Here is a 16,422-nt window from a genome sequence, read left to right as displayed (position 1 = left end):
TGGCATTCAATTCTCAAATTCCCTCCTTCCTTAGCACCCTGAGTGCTAGGATTATAGGCATGTACAACATGAGGCTTTTTATGGAGACATTATGAAAGAATATAATGTTTCCCTTTCCTCTTTATCATATCTATAGTCTAAGTTTCAGAATTATGGAACCTTGATAGATAGCATTATCTCCACTTGGTAGATAACACTTTCTCAAGCTGATATAGATATGCCTGCCCTGAGACAGCTTTTCTGGAAATTTACTGTATACCCCTTTCTTGTAATGGAAAAGTACAGCAAATCCTTCTTATCAACACATGCCTAGCATATTCAGTGGATCTTAAGAGTCTACAGGCTCTATAATAACCTTAACCTTGCATTTTTCATTTGTTGTACCTTCCTAAAGTATCAAGTTAGCTAAAGAATAATCATTATGTATTCTAGAAAGCTTATTCAAAGTGAAATGTTTTATCTTAGGTGTTTTAAGTTTTCATTAAGTGGGTCTTAACCTTATGTATAGTTACAGTGGGTTGAATGTCCAATTTATGTGGAATTGTTTAACTATTGTTTTTGCTTTCACTGTCTTCTAAAAGAACATTTCTTATGAACTAGTCAACCTGGGTGGTCTTAAATTCACCCTCTACCCTCTCATTTACCTCAATTAAATAAAATTCAAAACAGAGGGAAAGCTCTGTATTTCCTGCATGTTGTGTACCCATGGTATATCTTCCAAGCCAAGCACAACAGTCAGTATATAATCAGTGTTTACTACAGCTCCATTTCTCTCCTCCAACTTAACCTTTCAGAATTGAGAATTATGACATTATCATTTCTTTCTCTAACCAGTTATTGTTCTGGTCATATAAAACTTAATGTTGCATCTAGCTTAAATTATCCCAGAAAACAGGTGTCTTTTTTTTTTTAAGTGTCTTAGAGAAGATTCTCATTTTCATATGCTACTTGCTGTAGAAAAAAAAAACAGTATTCCATTATGGTCCAGGACATACTTCAGAGATTATTCCTATTAGATATATAGAAGGAAAGTGGTGACTTTGGCTATCTTCATTCCTTGAGATTTTATGTACCATTTTGGTAAATTTTGTGTGTTACTATACTTGCATGGCAAATAATACATTCATGTCCATCTTTCAACAACAATACATATAGTTTATGATCAATCTTGATAAACTTTATATCCATCATTTAAAAGACATTATTTGAAATATATTAATTTAGAGACAACTATGAATTGATTATTAATAGAGTATTGGTAAGTAAACTACCACTTTGTTAAAGCTGTAATTCTTTAACTTAAAGCAATTTTTCATTCCCAAAGTATTTCATTGAACTCCAAATGTTCCTATCAGCTAATCCTGGAAAATCCCTTTTCTTTTTTTTTTTTTTTTAATTTAAATAATTTATTCAGATTACATCTCACTTGTTTCCTCCCATTCTCCCTCCCTTGCTCTGTCACCATATTCCCCTCCCCTAATCTGTGACAGAAGGAGACCTCCTCCCCCACCATATGATCACAGCCTATCAGGTCTCATCCTGGCAGCCTGCTTACCCTTCCTCTGAGTGCCACTGGGCCTCCCCACAAAGGGGAAGAGATCAAATAGGGGGCGGCACCAGAGTTCATGTCAGAGTCAGTCCCTGCTCTCCACACAACTGTGGAGATTGTGCTGTCCATTGGCTAGATCTGGATAGGGTTCAAGGTTTACTGCATGCATTGTCCTTGGTTGGTGCAGTAGTTTGAGCAGACCCCCAGGGGTCCAGATCCACCAGCCTTGATGTTCTTCTAGGTTTCTAGGACCCTCTGGATCCTTCTATTTCCCCATTCTCCCATACCTCTCTCACCTGAAGTCCCAATAGGAAGTCCCAGCATCTGTCCCAGTCTCCTACTAAGTGAAGACTTTCACGGGACATCGCTGTTGGGCTAGTGTCCAATTATAAGTGTGTATATACTATGTGTATCTTTCTCGGTCTGGGTTAACTCACTCAGGATGTATTATCTCAGTTTTTCAACAAAGTATTAATGTGCACACTACTTACAGTGAGTTGCCCAAGGTCACTCACCGGGTCTTTGGTAAAACCAGAAATAGAATTCAAGTCTCCTGACTCCCAACTCAGTCCTCTATCCTCAATATAGTTTTCTGTCTTCTTTACCTCTGTGTCTCTCATGGGAAAAGAAGTTAATCTTCTAGCTATTATTAGCCACCAAATTGGTGGTAGCAGCACAGTGGAGAAAAGTGACTGTCTTTACACTGCGGCATTAGTATAAAAATATCTGGTAATGGAAAATTTGACAAATGTCATGTTAAAGGGAGTGGAAAATTATTTTAAGATCTAGATCTCATTTGTCTAGTTCTCAGAAAAGTCAAATTCCTTAGTAGAATGAAGATCATTTTTTTCTTCCTGTTTTTAAACTGTATTTCCTAGAGGGTAATTGTCAACTATCATTATAAGAATAATGCGTGTACTACTGCTAATTGCCATACATGTACTTTTAACTTAGCAGGAGTTCTCAGTAGCCTTATTGACACACATAGGGGCTATTATCAGTATTTAAATAGTATTAACTAATAAAGCAAATATAACATCAATTAGGAGCTTTTCTTCCTTTATTTTAAAACTGCATAGAAATAACACATAATTTTTTTCTGTGAACAGTATACCCTAAGTTAATATATTTCATGCCAGGTTTCTTGAAGTTCATCACAGTCAAGCAGGCAGAATACCAAATGTAAGATTAGCGTTCACAAATTATATTGTTATAAATTCTGTCGTTATTTTGGATATTAATATAAGATATTTGAGAAACATACTTAAATGTGTTTCTTAATTTTGGATCAAGCATCAAAAATTGCTTTAGTGTGTTTTTTTTAAAGATTCCTAAAATCCCTTAATTAAAAGGACTGTACGGTCACAGTTGTTTTAATTGTATGTACTTTTAAAACATAGAATTCATTCATGGAGATGTTGACAAATACAAAGGGAAATGGAGTTTTCTCGGTTACTGCCGCTGAGTTCTATAGAGCTGATGTTGACAGTAGGATAAGTATTCGTATCTGTTCCTTCAAATAGTAAATGCTTGTTCTTAACCCCAGGACAAACATGAATGCCAGAAATGGCTTGGGGATTGATAGGAATGGTTGGACATTTGATCTTATGATTCCTCAGTATCCATTGATATTAATAATTTATGCTCTATACAACAAATTTACTGTTAAAACTGTTAGTAATGAACCGTTTGCATTCCTTTCCTACTTAGTTATTCTCTGTGAGATTTCTAGCAAAGTACTAATATGCTCCTAGGGATTTTATCTTCTTACCTATTGAGCTTTTTGGAGTAACTATTGAGGCAACATTATTGGACTTCTCAATTTTATAATTTTATTGCACAGGCACATCCTCGAGTGAACCTAACTTGCTTAAAATTACTCCACATAAAAGAACCAGAAGAAAATTAATTCCTTGTTCCTTGAAAGTAAAACATACTCAGAAGTCTGTACTGTCTGAAGGTGTACAGCTCAATGATTCTTTCAGCAAAGAACTTCAGCCTATTGTTTATACCCCAGAGGACTACAGAAGACCTCTTCAAGACCTGTCTCCAGCCTTAACACGACCTTTGCCACATACTGCAAATGTAACCAATGATAATTCCATGAAAGCACTATTTAAAGTAGAATCTCCTCTCAGCAGTACAACAGAGTGTAAACAGGATTTGGACTCTACATTTATTCTGTGTGATGACACCAGGAAGTTGAAGAGTAAATTACCTGAACAAGAATCACTACCAAGCAGCAAAAGCAGTTTAAACAGGTACAAAAACAGAATACTTTACAATTCTTTCCCCCGCCCAAAGGCTTTCAAACTGTTAGCTTTCTCTTCTTTGTTTATATTGGACAGATCAAGTGTCCTCTCTTTGGTATATAAGTTGCTTGTTTACTGCATATTAGTTAAGTATGGGTACACTTACCATTTTTTAAAATAATAAATTTTATATTCTAAGTCATTTGACCTTCCCTAAGCGAGAAGAGACCTTAAGATGAATTTCATTTGTTCTATATATTCTGATGCTATGAAGCCTAAGCCATCACTGAATGACTACTTTGCTTACTGATCGATACCTCATTTGAATAATACCTAAAATTCAGCATAATTCAACATCAAATGATTGTCATTTAAGGAAGCATTCAACTACATCATAACATCTGATCTAAATATGGGAAGAAAAATACCTCTACATTTCTTTGCTATGAGGAATGTCTTGACAACATCTTTAACTGGTGTTTTTAAAAGAGAAAAAGATAACTGAGGGAAATTTTATTATATGGAGGTATATCCATAAATATATTAATACCAATGGTTTCCTGATTATAAAAATATAAATCATTTTTTCCTTAGTATAAGTCAGATGTGCTCTCTTTAATTCTTCATTCTTAATATGCAGGCTTGAGTCTTCTTCATTTTCAACTATGGATTCTAGGACTGTATCAACAAGTCTGCCATCCTATATGGCAATGACCACTGCTGCAAAGAGGAAGTGGAAATTAATAAGGTACGACTAGCCAATACTGTTCCAGTTTGTATATAAGATTATCTTTATATTTACATTTTCCATGACATTTTATTGTTGTTAGACTCTCAATTCTTATTTAATCATCTATCTCCACTAAGTGCTAAGGGAATCCCAAGAATTCCACTTAAGTTTACATAAAGTATCCCATTTTAAGATTAGTTAAAATAAGTTGAAAAGTCTTCTAGCTTCCAAACTGTCACTTAGTTCTTACTTTTATTTTGGTGACAATTACTTGGTTATTTGTCTTGAATTTCTTTGTCCCTAGAGTTCAATTGTTTTAATGAATTTTGATACATACCCAATGTAATGAAGTAAAGAATCTACTTTCTCTAACCATGAGATTGTAACTCATATCAGGCTAAGCCACTAAGCAAGAACCATTACAATTGTTGCCGAATTACAGCCACTAAATAAAATACAACTAACAGCTTATTGAAGGCACTGGCAAGTAACTGTGGTAGCCAGGACTTGAGAACATAACATCCAAGATAGTGGCATGCTACGGGAAGCCTACTTTAATTTGCCACACCTCCTTTCTTTATTTTAGACTTGCCAGTTCATGGCATAAGGTTAGAGGCCAAACAAAAGACAATTACTTAAGTGATTGCCAGTTCTCACTGAACAACCCAAGTTGTTCTTTAAGGCTTGCCATCTTCTAAGTTCTGTTAAGAATCAAACTCAAAGTAGCTGCTAAAACACCACTGGGTTAAACAGAGTTTGACATTCTAGGATACAAAGGATTAAGGTTCAAAGATATGGAAGAAGGAGACCTTCTAAAAGCCCCTGCATTGTATTTGAAATCTTGGGGGTGCTCTGCCTTAGGAGTAGGACAAATTAGAAATAAGCCAGTTCTTAAAAGCCTCCAGCAGATCTTACACCAACTCAGTCTTTGCTTAAATTCAGATAAACTATCCCATATTCTTATAAACTGAACTTAAAATTAAATTCTTAATTTTAACAATTTTAATTAAACATAAACTTACAATTCTAAACTAAATCTTAAAATTTCTAGAGTATGCTTTTGGGACGTATGCAAATATTCATAGATAATATTAATCCAAAGTTATGGAATGTCAAGATATACAGCCAAATAGTTTAAAGAAAGTAAACCAATCAGAGTAACAGTGATCCATTGATGACATAGTTAAGGATTAGCAAATATGACCTTTTGATTATAACCATGATGAATTTCAGCAGAATAGTTAAAATAGATTAACAAAAGAACTGTATTCCATTAAAATTAATCAAATAACTATCCTAGAACCAGAAAGATAGATTTTACTGACAATTGAAACCCAGTCAACTAAGTTACTGGATTAGTGACAACAACAGAGAGTGGTGGTGAACTGGAGGCTGATGCATAGAAACATGCCTAAGGAAGGAAAGCAAGAACAGAGAGAAAACAAAAATGTCAAGGACACCTATAGAACCCTAACATTTTCTGGTAATGTGTATTTTCAGTCTCCAAAAGAAGAGAAAGAATAGGGAAAATTGGTATTTGATAAGATAGCAGCTAATGGTTTTCTAACTGACAACGGCCGTTAAGTCACCAATTTGAAAAACTGCAGCAAATCATAAATGACATTAATACAAGAATAGCCTAAGTTGTATATCATAGGAACACTCACAAACCATGCTAGCTAAATATGAAATGGTCTCACTTTTTCTACCCCTTTTTCTTTCTAATAGTATATAGTGAAAAGTATGATAGCTAAAGTTAACTTGTATGAATTTCTTATTTTCTTCCATGGTCTTGTTGCATTTGGACTACAGGATATAAATTTACAAATAGCATAGTTACTCACACTTCATAAAGTGTTTTCTCATAAGTGAACTTAGTATATTTTCATGCCCTTCCAAAACCAAGCAAATTAGAAGCATATAGATGACTTGATTTTTGTTTCTATGTTTGTTTGTTTGTTTGTTTTTTGCTTTCCTTACTGACTGTCTTTGGCGCTTGGGGCATCTCTACATCTCACGACAGCCATTCCTTTATCCAGTGTATCCACACTGTATGTGCTGCCTATTGCGAGCTACTTACTGGCCAAGTTTAGAAGACCACCTGTCCCGGAGTACGCAGAGCTTGGTATTCAGATAACACTTTACATAATTTTCCATGTACAAAGACAACTCATGCTGACAGTTAAATTTTCCAAACAGAAATCAGAAGCTGCTTCCTTTGGGCATAAAGTAGAAGTTTATCAAGGTACATATTTAGGGAAAAACAAAGCATATTTTAGGCTTAATTCCATCCCTGATTTCAGGACCCCACTCAGTGGCAGTCTTGGAATAGTATTCTGTGGGCCTATATGGACGGCTGTACTTTGCTCAAGTGTCAGTCTAAACCGTAGGCAGTTGACTCACGTTGTTCATTTGCATTTCACCCACTTCAGCACTACTTTATATTGTCTCAGTTTTGTCATTCTTCCACTAATTAATGTTAAATTTTCTGGATCTTTATATGCTCCCATGTTTTTATTAAAATTCTTCAAGTGTTTATACTATCAGTGTTCCTAAAATATAAACATAGTTATTATTAAACACATGTTTTCTCAGAAATGTCTGGTTAGGTAAATTGTGTATTTGTGGGTTTACATATGTTAAGGGCTAGTACCAATACTGTGAAATAATATTAAAGAATATAAGATGGAAAGTAACTTGACTATTCACAGACTATTAGTTACTACTCTGCTACATTCCCTCGGGTATCAATAATTAGATCCTGCCATTAACTAAGGTTAAAAAGATTAATGATGGATGAGTGAGTAATTGCTTTTTTAAATCTCCCTTTCCCCCAATTAAAGATAGAAGAGCTTGAAAGTGACCAACTCTGGTACTTCCCACTTAACAGATTTCATGAACATATTTAGGATATGTATATTCTAATTCAGTTTTTAAATTTTAAAACATCTCATGTGTACTTTATCTACAATTTTTCCTTCTAAAAAAAGAAAAAGAAAATTAGAGCCTAAAAGCCCTAGATCCAAAATTTACCAAACTAAGTATTTTTAATGCCTCCAATTACTTATGCAGGATATCACAATTATTATTTTTGTATTTAATTTATTTTATCATTATAATACATAGTACACAAGTTAAAGATATTTTTGAATGCCTTAACTAAAAGGAAAACTTTTTCCCACAAGCTCTACATCAAATGCTTCATTAAAATCCAACGAAAATCATGGATGTGCCAAACGAATTCGGAAAGATAATTCAAGAGATAAGCTCTTGCAACAAAACAGACCGACAGTAGGTATGTCTGAGCTCCTAATCTGTCATTTAATTACATATTTATCTGTCATAGTACCTTGGTTTTGTGTCTTCATAAATATTTCCCTTCATATTTGGTGGTAAATGGGTGTGATATTTCTAGATCATAGAAAAGCAAACTTTAGATACATTGTGACGCACGTATCCAAGAGTGCACAAATACTAAATAAAACAGAGCCAGAAGTCACAACCAGATTTCCAACTTGTTACTCTGCATACCCTTTTTGTTGTATAGACTGCTTATAGTGCAGATAACTAATAAATGAAATGGATGTTAAATGTATATAGTAAATCAATTATATATGATACATGTGTGCATATTTAATTTTTTTGTTTTTGCTTTTGACAAAGGGTCTTAGTATGTGGTACAAACTAGTTTTGAGCTCCTGCCTCTGCTGCCCAATATAAGATTACAGGCCTGTGCCACCATACTTAGCTCATCAATTATGCTTTATAAATAAACTCTACCCACTTGACATGTTTCTCTTAGCCCTTTTGGTTTTGAAGTTTGGCCTCTGAATCATTTATGTAATTATGATACAATCTCTGCCTTGTTCCTAGCTATAATCATATTGTGACTCCCACTGATGAGTTGAAAAAATATTAGTGAAGGATCAGACATACCCTCAGTTCCATGTGGAGTGACATGAGCTCATGGTAGCCAAAGGCCTTATGTTTGACTATGAGTGTATTGTATCGTCCAGTTCCAGACCACAAGGCCTGGCCAGGCCTGTCTCTGACACCGTAATCCTTATGCCTCCCTCCAGAAAGACTAATTTACTAAACATTCATCTTGTGCTGGGTCTTAGAATTCATATGCAAATTAATAAGACTTGTTTCTTCTCTGGAAGAACCTATACCACTTGGAATTTAAAGGACTCTTATTAGATAACATATATGCTTTTGAATAACATGAAGGAGTTTTCCTCTCACATTGCTAATTACTATGATAATAAATGATGCTTGTTTATTCTTTCAAAGGATATGTTTATTAAACAGGTTTTAAAATCAGACAGTACATTAGAAATATAATTAATTGGTAAAGATAAGGTATCAACTTTAATAGAAGATAAATATTTCATATAAAATGGAATATCACTACGGGGGAGTAAATATGTGACTTTATAGTTGTAGTAGTGTTCATTTTCTAAACTTGGGTGCCACTGTATTTGGTGCATAGATGTTTAGAATTGCAATACCCTCTTGGTGTACTTTTTCTTTCATGTATGTATGTATGTATTTCTTTCATGTGTGTATTGGCATTCCATATCTCTTCTGATCAGTTTTAATTTTGAGTCTATTTTATACATTTAACATTTTGATTATTATGTGTCATGAGGAAATTTTTTTTTTCTGGTCCTATCTATTTGGTAGTGTGAACGCTTCTTGAACCTTTTTAGGCATCTCCATTAAAATGAGGACATTTTCTAATTTTTAAAATATATATGTACTTTTTTTCTGTGCCTTTGTTTGGTCTGAGATTCTTCTTTTCTGTCCCTATTACTTATAGTTTGTTTTTTGGGTTTTTTGTTTGTTTGGTTTTGGTTTGTTTGTTTGGTTTTGGTGTTTGGTTTTGGAGCGGGGGTTGTGGTATCCCCATTTCCTGTGTGTTTTGTGCTTGGATTATTTTAGACTTAACATTTTCTTTGACTGAGCTAGCCATTTCTTCTACCTTGCTTCAAGACCTGAAATTCTTTCTTTAGTGTTTTGTAATCTGTTGATGAATCTTCTCTCTGAAACTTTTGTTTGACCTCCCGAGTTTAAGTTTTTCATTTTCAGTTTTATTTCAGTTTGGATTTTCTTTAGTAATTCTATTTCTTTCATGTCTTCGACTATTTTTGTTGTTGTTATTTCATTCAATCTTTGTGCTTTCACAGTCTTCATTAAGAAATTTGTTCATATCCTCTCTATTAGCCTTGCTTTTTTATTTTTTAAGTCTTTGTACTGTGTTTTGCTAAGTTGTGTTTCTCGGGTTTATTGCCATAGGATTACTGGACTGGAGAAAGCGTATTCTTAGCTATTCATGGTGGTGATTTTGATCAAGGATCTAGGCACCTGAAGTTATGATGTTTGAGGTGTTTCCTTGTGTAGCTATCTGGTCTTTATGTTCTGTTCTTTGGTTGATGTTCACCATCCTGGATCATATGAAAGTGTGGTGGCTCTGGGGATGCTAGAGAGTAAATACATCTGCATCCCAACTCAGTGTGGCCACTGGGAGTCCCTTGTAGGTGGTGTTTCTGTTCAAAGGTTCAGAGGCTAACACAAAGGAATGAAGGTGGATTAGAAGGAAAGGCCAAGTGGTACAGAGGGGAAAGGCACCAAGCAGTGGAGACTTCAGGGAATCTGTTGTATTTTAAATTGTGTTAATTAACCATGAGTTCCAAGAGTAAACTCTTGTCAATAATTGTTATAGGTTGAATAAACAATGAGTTTTGAATGATAGTTTCTTTATATTTATTCATCTTTATTTCTTCTCTAGGCTATAAAAGAAACAGCAACAAAGGAAATTCAAACGTGCTTAGAAAATTTAGAAGAAACACTTCAAAAGAATATGTACAATAAGAACTGTCAATGTCCTTTGCCTGGTATTTGTCCCTTCAGAAATGTGTTTCAAGTCTGTGAAAGAAGGCCATCTAAAACTGTTCACTCAAATATTTTCAGCAAGCAAAATGAAACTTCTTTTCTATTTAGAATAAATATAAAATTACAACAGGTTATGTTTCCCATTTCTCCATTATTTGTTACTCTTGAAAAAAAATCTCTCAGTCAACATGATGTCAGTTTAATTTTATTTTACCACAACTTGATTAAGACATTGTAGAAAAATAGCGAATTATTATATTGCCCTTATTATTTTCAAAAATACAGAGACTTTAGACGTCATAAAATTAGGGCCAAGATGTATTTGATCTTCTGTTGTGTGTCAATATGTTGTTTTATTCATATATGTGATTTTAGTTTCTAAAACTTTGGTGTAAAAATGTAGATATATGTGGCCATAACATTGAAAATGTTGCTTAAATACCTGCCTTAAATAAAATAATAATATTTTATTACTTGGGCATATTAAAGTGTTTGATTTGTCGGTTTTATTGCAACCCCTTATATATTCTAAATGTTATTTTATATGAGCATGAATTATATAAATTTGTTTTTTATATCAAAACAAGATAATATGTACCCAGACCAAATCTGCAAACAATCCATAGGTTCCTTAATAAAGAGGAAAAATGAGAAAACATTTAATCATTCCTGTTACTATACAGATTACACAGAGCTACAACCTAATTACCTAGCCTTGTTAACTTGTCTGGTTTGCCCTAGTCTTATGGTCAAAAGTACAAATTTTTACCTAATACACTTTTCAGTTTGTGCCTCCAAGGAATCTTCACACCAGACCAAACAACCATACAATGTATGAGACTTCTTGGGACCATAAGATAGCTCAGTGCATAGGAGCTCTAGGTAAACTAAGCTGATCCCTACAGCCCAGATAGTAGAAGAGAACCAACAGCAACTTGTCATCCATTTGCCACTTGGACATCACAGCATGCATACATCCACATAAACAAAACAGTGTAAGTCACTCTGCGCGCCTGGTGTCCACCTCATGCCATAAGCTATGGGATTTTCTTTCTTTCTTTCTTTCTTTCTTTCTTTAAATTATTTAATTTTTTTGGTTTTTCGAGATAGGGTTTCTGTGTGTAGTCTTGGCTGTACTGGACTCACTTTGAAGACCAAGCTGGCCTCCAACTCAGCGATCCACCTGCCTCTGCCTCCCAAGTGCTGGGATGAAAGACGTGATGCCATCAAACCTGGCTGGGATTCTCTTACATGTGCAATTTTTATCAGAGACTTTCTCTTGGAAAAATTGATTTAGCAACAAAACCATGCTAACGAGGAAATAATGAATGTGAGAATATAAAGCTGTTTTGATACGTGAATAAATAAAAAATGTTTGCATAGAAACTAGAGTAAGAATGCGGTCAATTAAATGAGTCATTATTCAGCCATTTTAAATGAATTATGTAAAACAGACCAATAAAATATACATTTAAAATCCATACATATATACATACATGCACAGAGAGAAGAGCTTAGCGAATCTTCACAAGTGAATATACTTATGAAGTAAAATTCCTTCCTCCTTATCTGCCTGTATTCCCAGATGTTACTATTATTAATAATTCAGTTACTCACCAAATCACTTATTCTTTTATGTGTTAGATTTTTGTTGCTCTGGCAAAAGCAACTTGAAAAGGTTCCATTTGACTTACATATTTTCTTTATATTTGAATAGTTTCTTTTGTTAAATATTTTTTTTATTTTTTTACATATATATATATTATTACACAATAAACTACAGCAAGAAGAACCATGAAATAATCAGGAATTATATAAAAGTTACATTCCTTAAGCAAGCTTCAAGAAAAGACTTGATAGCCTATGATTATATAGTGGAGGAGGAGGTCCCCCTAGGTCATAGACCTAGGGGAGGGGAATAGGGTAAAAGCGGGAGGGAGGGAGGAATTGGAGGATACAAGTGATGGGATAACAATTGAGTTGTAATCTGAATAAATTAATAGAATTAAAATTTAAAAATAAAATAAATGTCACATTCTTAGTATCTTGACTATTTGTATTTGGCAGCATTGAAGAAAACATCATTCCTATCTTGGTGAGTCTAAAATTCTAAGTATAAATCACTGTCATATCTTGTCATTACCAACTTAAAACATCTATCTAGACCTAAAAACATCTTAACCTATAAACAGCTGAGCTTAATTGTAAAATTAAATTATCCGTTCTTCAATCCCATCAGAAACTTGAGAAGGAATAAAATTGATTACCTGAGTATACAGGAAGTGCAGGTTAACAGCTTCCCAAATGAGAAGATGACAGAGACAGTTTGCTACCTGAGCAGTCACCCAAAACTATAATGCTGGTGCATCATCTTCAGCCTTCTGGCCCAATGACAAACATATTTGTTAGGCAAGAACTGTTGAGGATTTGTTTACTCTGTCTTGGCGTCCACGCTTGTCCTTTTTAAGGCAGAATTCTGTCTGTGGTAGAAACTAGAATATTTTGCCCTCATTGTCACTCACAAGGTTATTTTTTATTTACTGGTATAGAATTTTGTATATAGATGCAATATAAGTTTAATTTTAAATACAGTGGTATAGAATTCAAATTTAAGATTATATATATGCTGATATATATATGTGTATATATATATATATATATATATATATATATATGCTGTATTGTACTCAGATAGTTCAATTATAATACAAGGCTTACTTCCAATACTTTGAAAGTACTATTACAGGCTGTTTAAGATAAACAAGTTATACAAATTAATTGTTAGTTGATCAAATCATGGTCATATCAATCACTAGTCTATTTTTATCACAAGAATATACATCTTAGGTGCAATAGATAGATATGATTCTATAGAAAAGGTCTTCAAAAACCTCAGAGACATACAGAATATGGCATCTAAAAATGTTTTATTTTAATTATTTTAAAGATTCATTAACAATGGCACAGGCTAACTCCTGGCAACACCCAGCCTACCTCAAAGAGGATGATGCGCATCATGGAGATGGCTTCCAATGTGACTTACGCATTTTAAAAGAGTACCATCCATTATGACCAGAAAAACATGGCGGGAATATGAGACAGCTGCTCATACTGCATCTGCTGGTGCCTTTTTGTTGCTTTTTTTGTTCTTCAATTTGTGACCTAACCACTCAGTTTCAGAGTTGGTCTTCCTTGCGTACTGAAACTTCTAAAAATGCCCTCATAAACATACCTTAAGGTGTTTTCTTGGTGAATCTAAACCTAGTCAAGTTGATAATGAAGATTCACTAACCCTTAAGATTTATACTCTTGTGTATGTATGCACGGATTCTATTTAATTGTATCATACTTCGTAATTTTTTTCAATTTCCTTTTTTCACACTTAAATTCACTCCAATTGTAGAGTCCAATCATTTTCTTTTCCTGTCCTTTATTTAACCTCATTTCAGCATCAGCTAATTTGACTAGAAATGTCAAATTATGCCCTCATTTATTTATCTATCTTTTTTTTTTTTTTTTTTTTTTTTTTTTTTTGAGACAGGGTTTCTCTGTGTAACAGTCATGTCTGTTTTGGTACTCCCTTTGTAGACCAAGCTAACCTTGAACTCAGAGAGATCCATATGCCTCAGCCTCCTGGGTGCTGCTTTAAAGGCATTAGGCATGCACCACCACCACCACCAAGCTAAATATGGCTGTTTTTAACACATGCATTTCCAAGCACTAAAGGACTTAATAATATCCTTGAAAATACACTTTGAATAATAATGTTCTAGATTAGTATGCTATTGACCGCTTTACTGACTCCAATGCCACTATCATCACTTGCTGGCAGCCATGGTCAATCTCAATGTGTTCTCTAACATGGCAGCCAATTGCATCTCCTTTGACAGTTGCGAAGACAGAAAATAAATAAATAAATAAATAAATAAATAAATAAATAAATATTCATGCTTTGGGATTGCAGGGGAATGGTCTGGAGAGAAAGGTCCCTTCATTCACAGAATTATTCCAGGACTCATGTGCCCGGTTGGTGACTTAACACACCACAATGACACTGGTGGCAAGTACATCTATGGGGAGAAATTTGAGAATAGGAATTACATCCTGAGCATACAACTTGCCAGTGGCAAATGACAGCCAAACAAGTACTTTTTGGTTTTTCCTCTATGTTACTGTGTCTGGGTGGCAAAGGTTTTGGGGAAATTAAAGATGTGAGTATTGTGGATGCCACAGTGCATTTTGAGTTCACAAACCAGGAAGGGGATAGCAATTACCAATAGTGGACACCTCTGATATTCTTTTGACTTGCTTGCATATTACTCAACAGGCCATTCCTTCTGTAGCTCAGAAGACTGCCCTACCCTCTCTGGGCACAATACCTGTTCATGTCTACTTTCACAAATGTTCCATAGCTTTACCCAGTCCCCTCCAAGTCTAGACAATTGGAGAGTTAAGTTTGATTATAAATAAAACTAGGTAAAAAAAAAAAAGTAAAATCAATAATTTTAGAAAGCATAGTTATGACTGGAGATTTTATTTAAAAAAAAAAATTTCACTCTTTTGCTTAACAAATTGAAATACTATCACATTTAATATTACTAAGACCTTCGTAAAACAGGTTTTTAAGATAACATTTTAAGATTATGCTTTCTTTTTAAAATTGGCTAAAGAGCATGTTTTTATGTGCCTGGGAGTTATATGGCAAAAGACAGAATGGTGTCATAGTCTCCTGCGTTGGCAACACTGCAAGTTATATTTGTAAGCAGTTCTGGAAGCTCAGAAGTCCAGAATCAAGCTGCTGGCATCCATCGAGGGTCTTGAGTCATCACAGATTAACTTTTCAAAGTTTAGGTTGAGTACTAAATTCATCCTTCATAGGACTTTAAAAGGTAGCGGTTGCCAGGCAGACTATCCTGTGGCATTTTAACCGCCACTGAACCCGTACAAACAACAAGGTGATACCCACAGTGATACAGTTACACCTAGTATGTCAAGAAAAGAGCTATTAAAACTTAGTCCTGAGGTATTGCTGTTAAATACATAGCAATGTATGTGTATGAAAAGGTGGGGTCACTTGATGTAAAGGTCAGAGCCAAACTTCGGGTGTTGGACCTCCCATGCACCCTACCTGAGAAATTGTCTCTTGTTTGCTACTATATATTATCAGGCTAGCTGGCCTGCAAAGTTTCTTAATTCTCCTTTCCCTGGCCCTCCTGCTGTAGGAGTGCTGGGATTGCACGTGCCTTCTATGGCATTTGACTTTAGTCCTCACAATTGCATGGCAAGCACTCTACCCAATGAACAATCTTCCAAGCCCCCCAAAATCAAATTTTAGACATGTCTACACCTTAAAACAGATGGAAGGTATAAGATGTTTGTTACATAAACTAGTGGCATAAATGGAAAACAATTCTTATAAACTTTGAAAAAATTCCTGGCCTTACCTTGGGAGGAGGTATAGTTTACAAGGTTAAGACATGCTCGCACTTCGTAGACCAGATTAGCCCCATACTTGCAGTGTTCCTGAGTGCTGGCAGTGCAGGAATGTGCCCTACAAGGCACTTTTCAAATACAAAATGGAATCCCTCCCTAATTCTATTGCCCTTGACACATACCATTTACCAGTCTCCTTCAAATGACTAGTTCACATATCCTGGTTTTTAAGAAGTCATTAATCTCCATTCTTCCCAATAGCAATTCTGCTTTTTATTATTTTTTTATTTTTACATATACATTTATATTATTACAGATATATACAATAAAATACATATAGCAAGAAGAACCATGACACAATCAGGAATTATATAAATGTTACATTTTTCGTGTTTTGGCTACTTGTATTTGACAGCCTTGATGAAAACATCTTTCCTATCTTGGTGAGTCTAAAATTCTGAACGTAAATCAATCTCCATTGCATCTTGTCATTATCCACTTAAAACATCTATCTAGACCTAAAAACATCTTAACCCCTAAACAACTCAGCTTCATCGTAAAAC

The 16,422-nt window shown here is 34.5% G+C and overlaps 1 protein-coding gene across 5 annotated transcripts in view; it reads left to right on the top strand.

Moving 5' to 3' along the window:
- KIF18A (kinesin family member 18A) overlaps nt 1-10,555 on the top strand; it is a 68,245-nt gene extending 57,690 nt beyond the window's left edge. For all 5 annotated transcript variants that reach the window (XM_084777135.1, XM_084777131.1, XM_084777132.1 and 2 more), the window contains 4 exons: nt 3,393-3,810; nt 4,442-4,549; nt 7,717-7,826; nt 10,323-10,555. In XM_084777135.1, coding sequence (XP_084633261.1) covers nt 3,393-3,810; nt 4,442-4,549; nt 7,717-7,826; nt 10,323-10,405 — 719 coding nt within the window. In that variant the 3' untranslated portion in view covers nt 10,406-10,555. The remainder of the gene's footprint in view (nt 1-3,392; nt 3,811-4,441; nt 4,550-7,716; nt 7,827-10,322) is intronic.
- Nucleotides 10,556-16,422: the final 5,867 nt, after the last annotated feature.

Source organism: Acomys minous (assembly GCF_964271855.1).
Source record: "Acomys minous genome assembly, chromosome: 3".
NCBI lineage: Eukaryota > Metazoa > Chordata > Mammalia > Rodentia > Muridae > Acomys > Acomys minous.
This window is presented reverse-complemented; position numbering and strand designations above follow the sequence as displayed.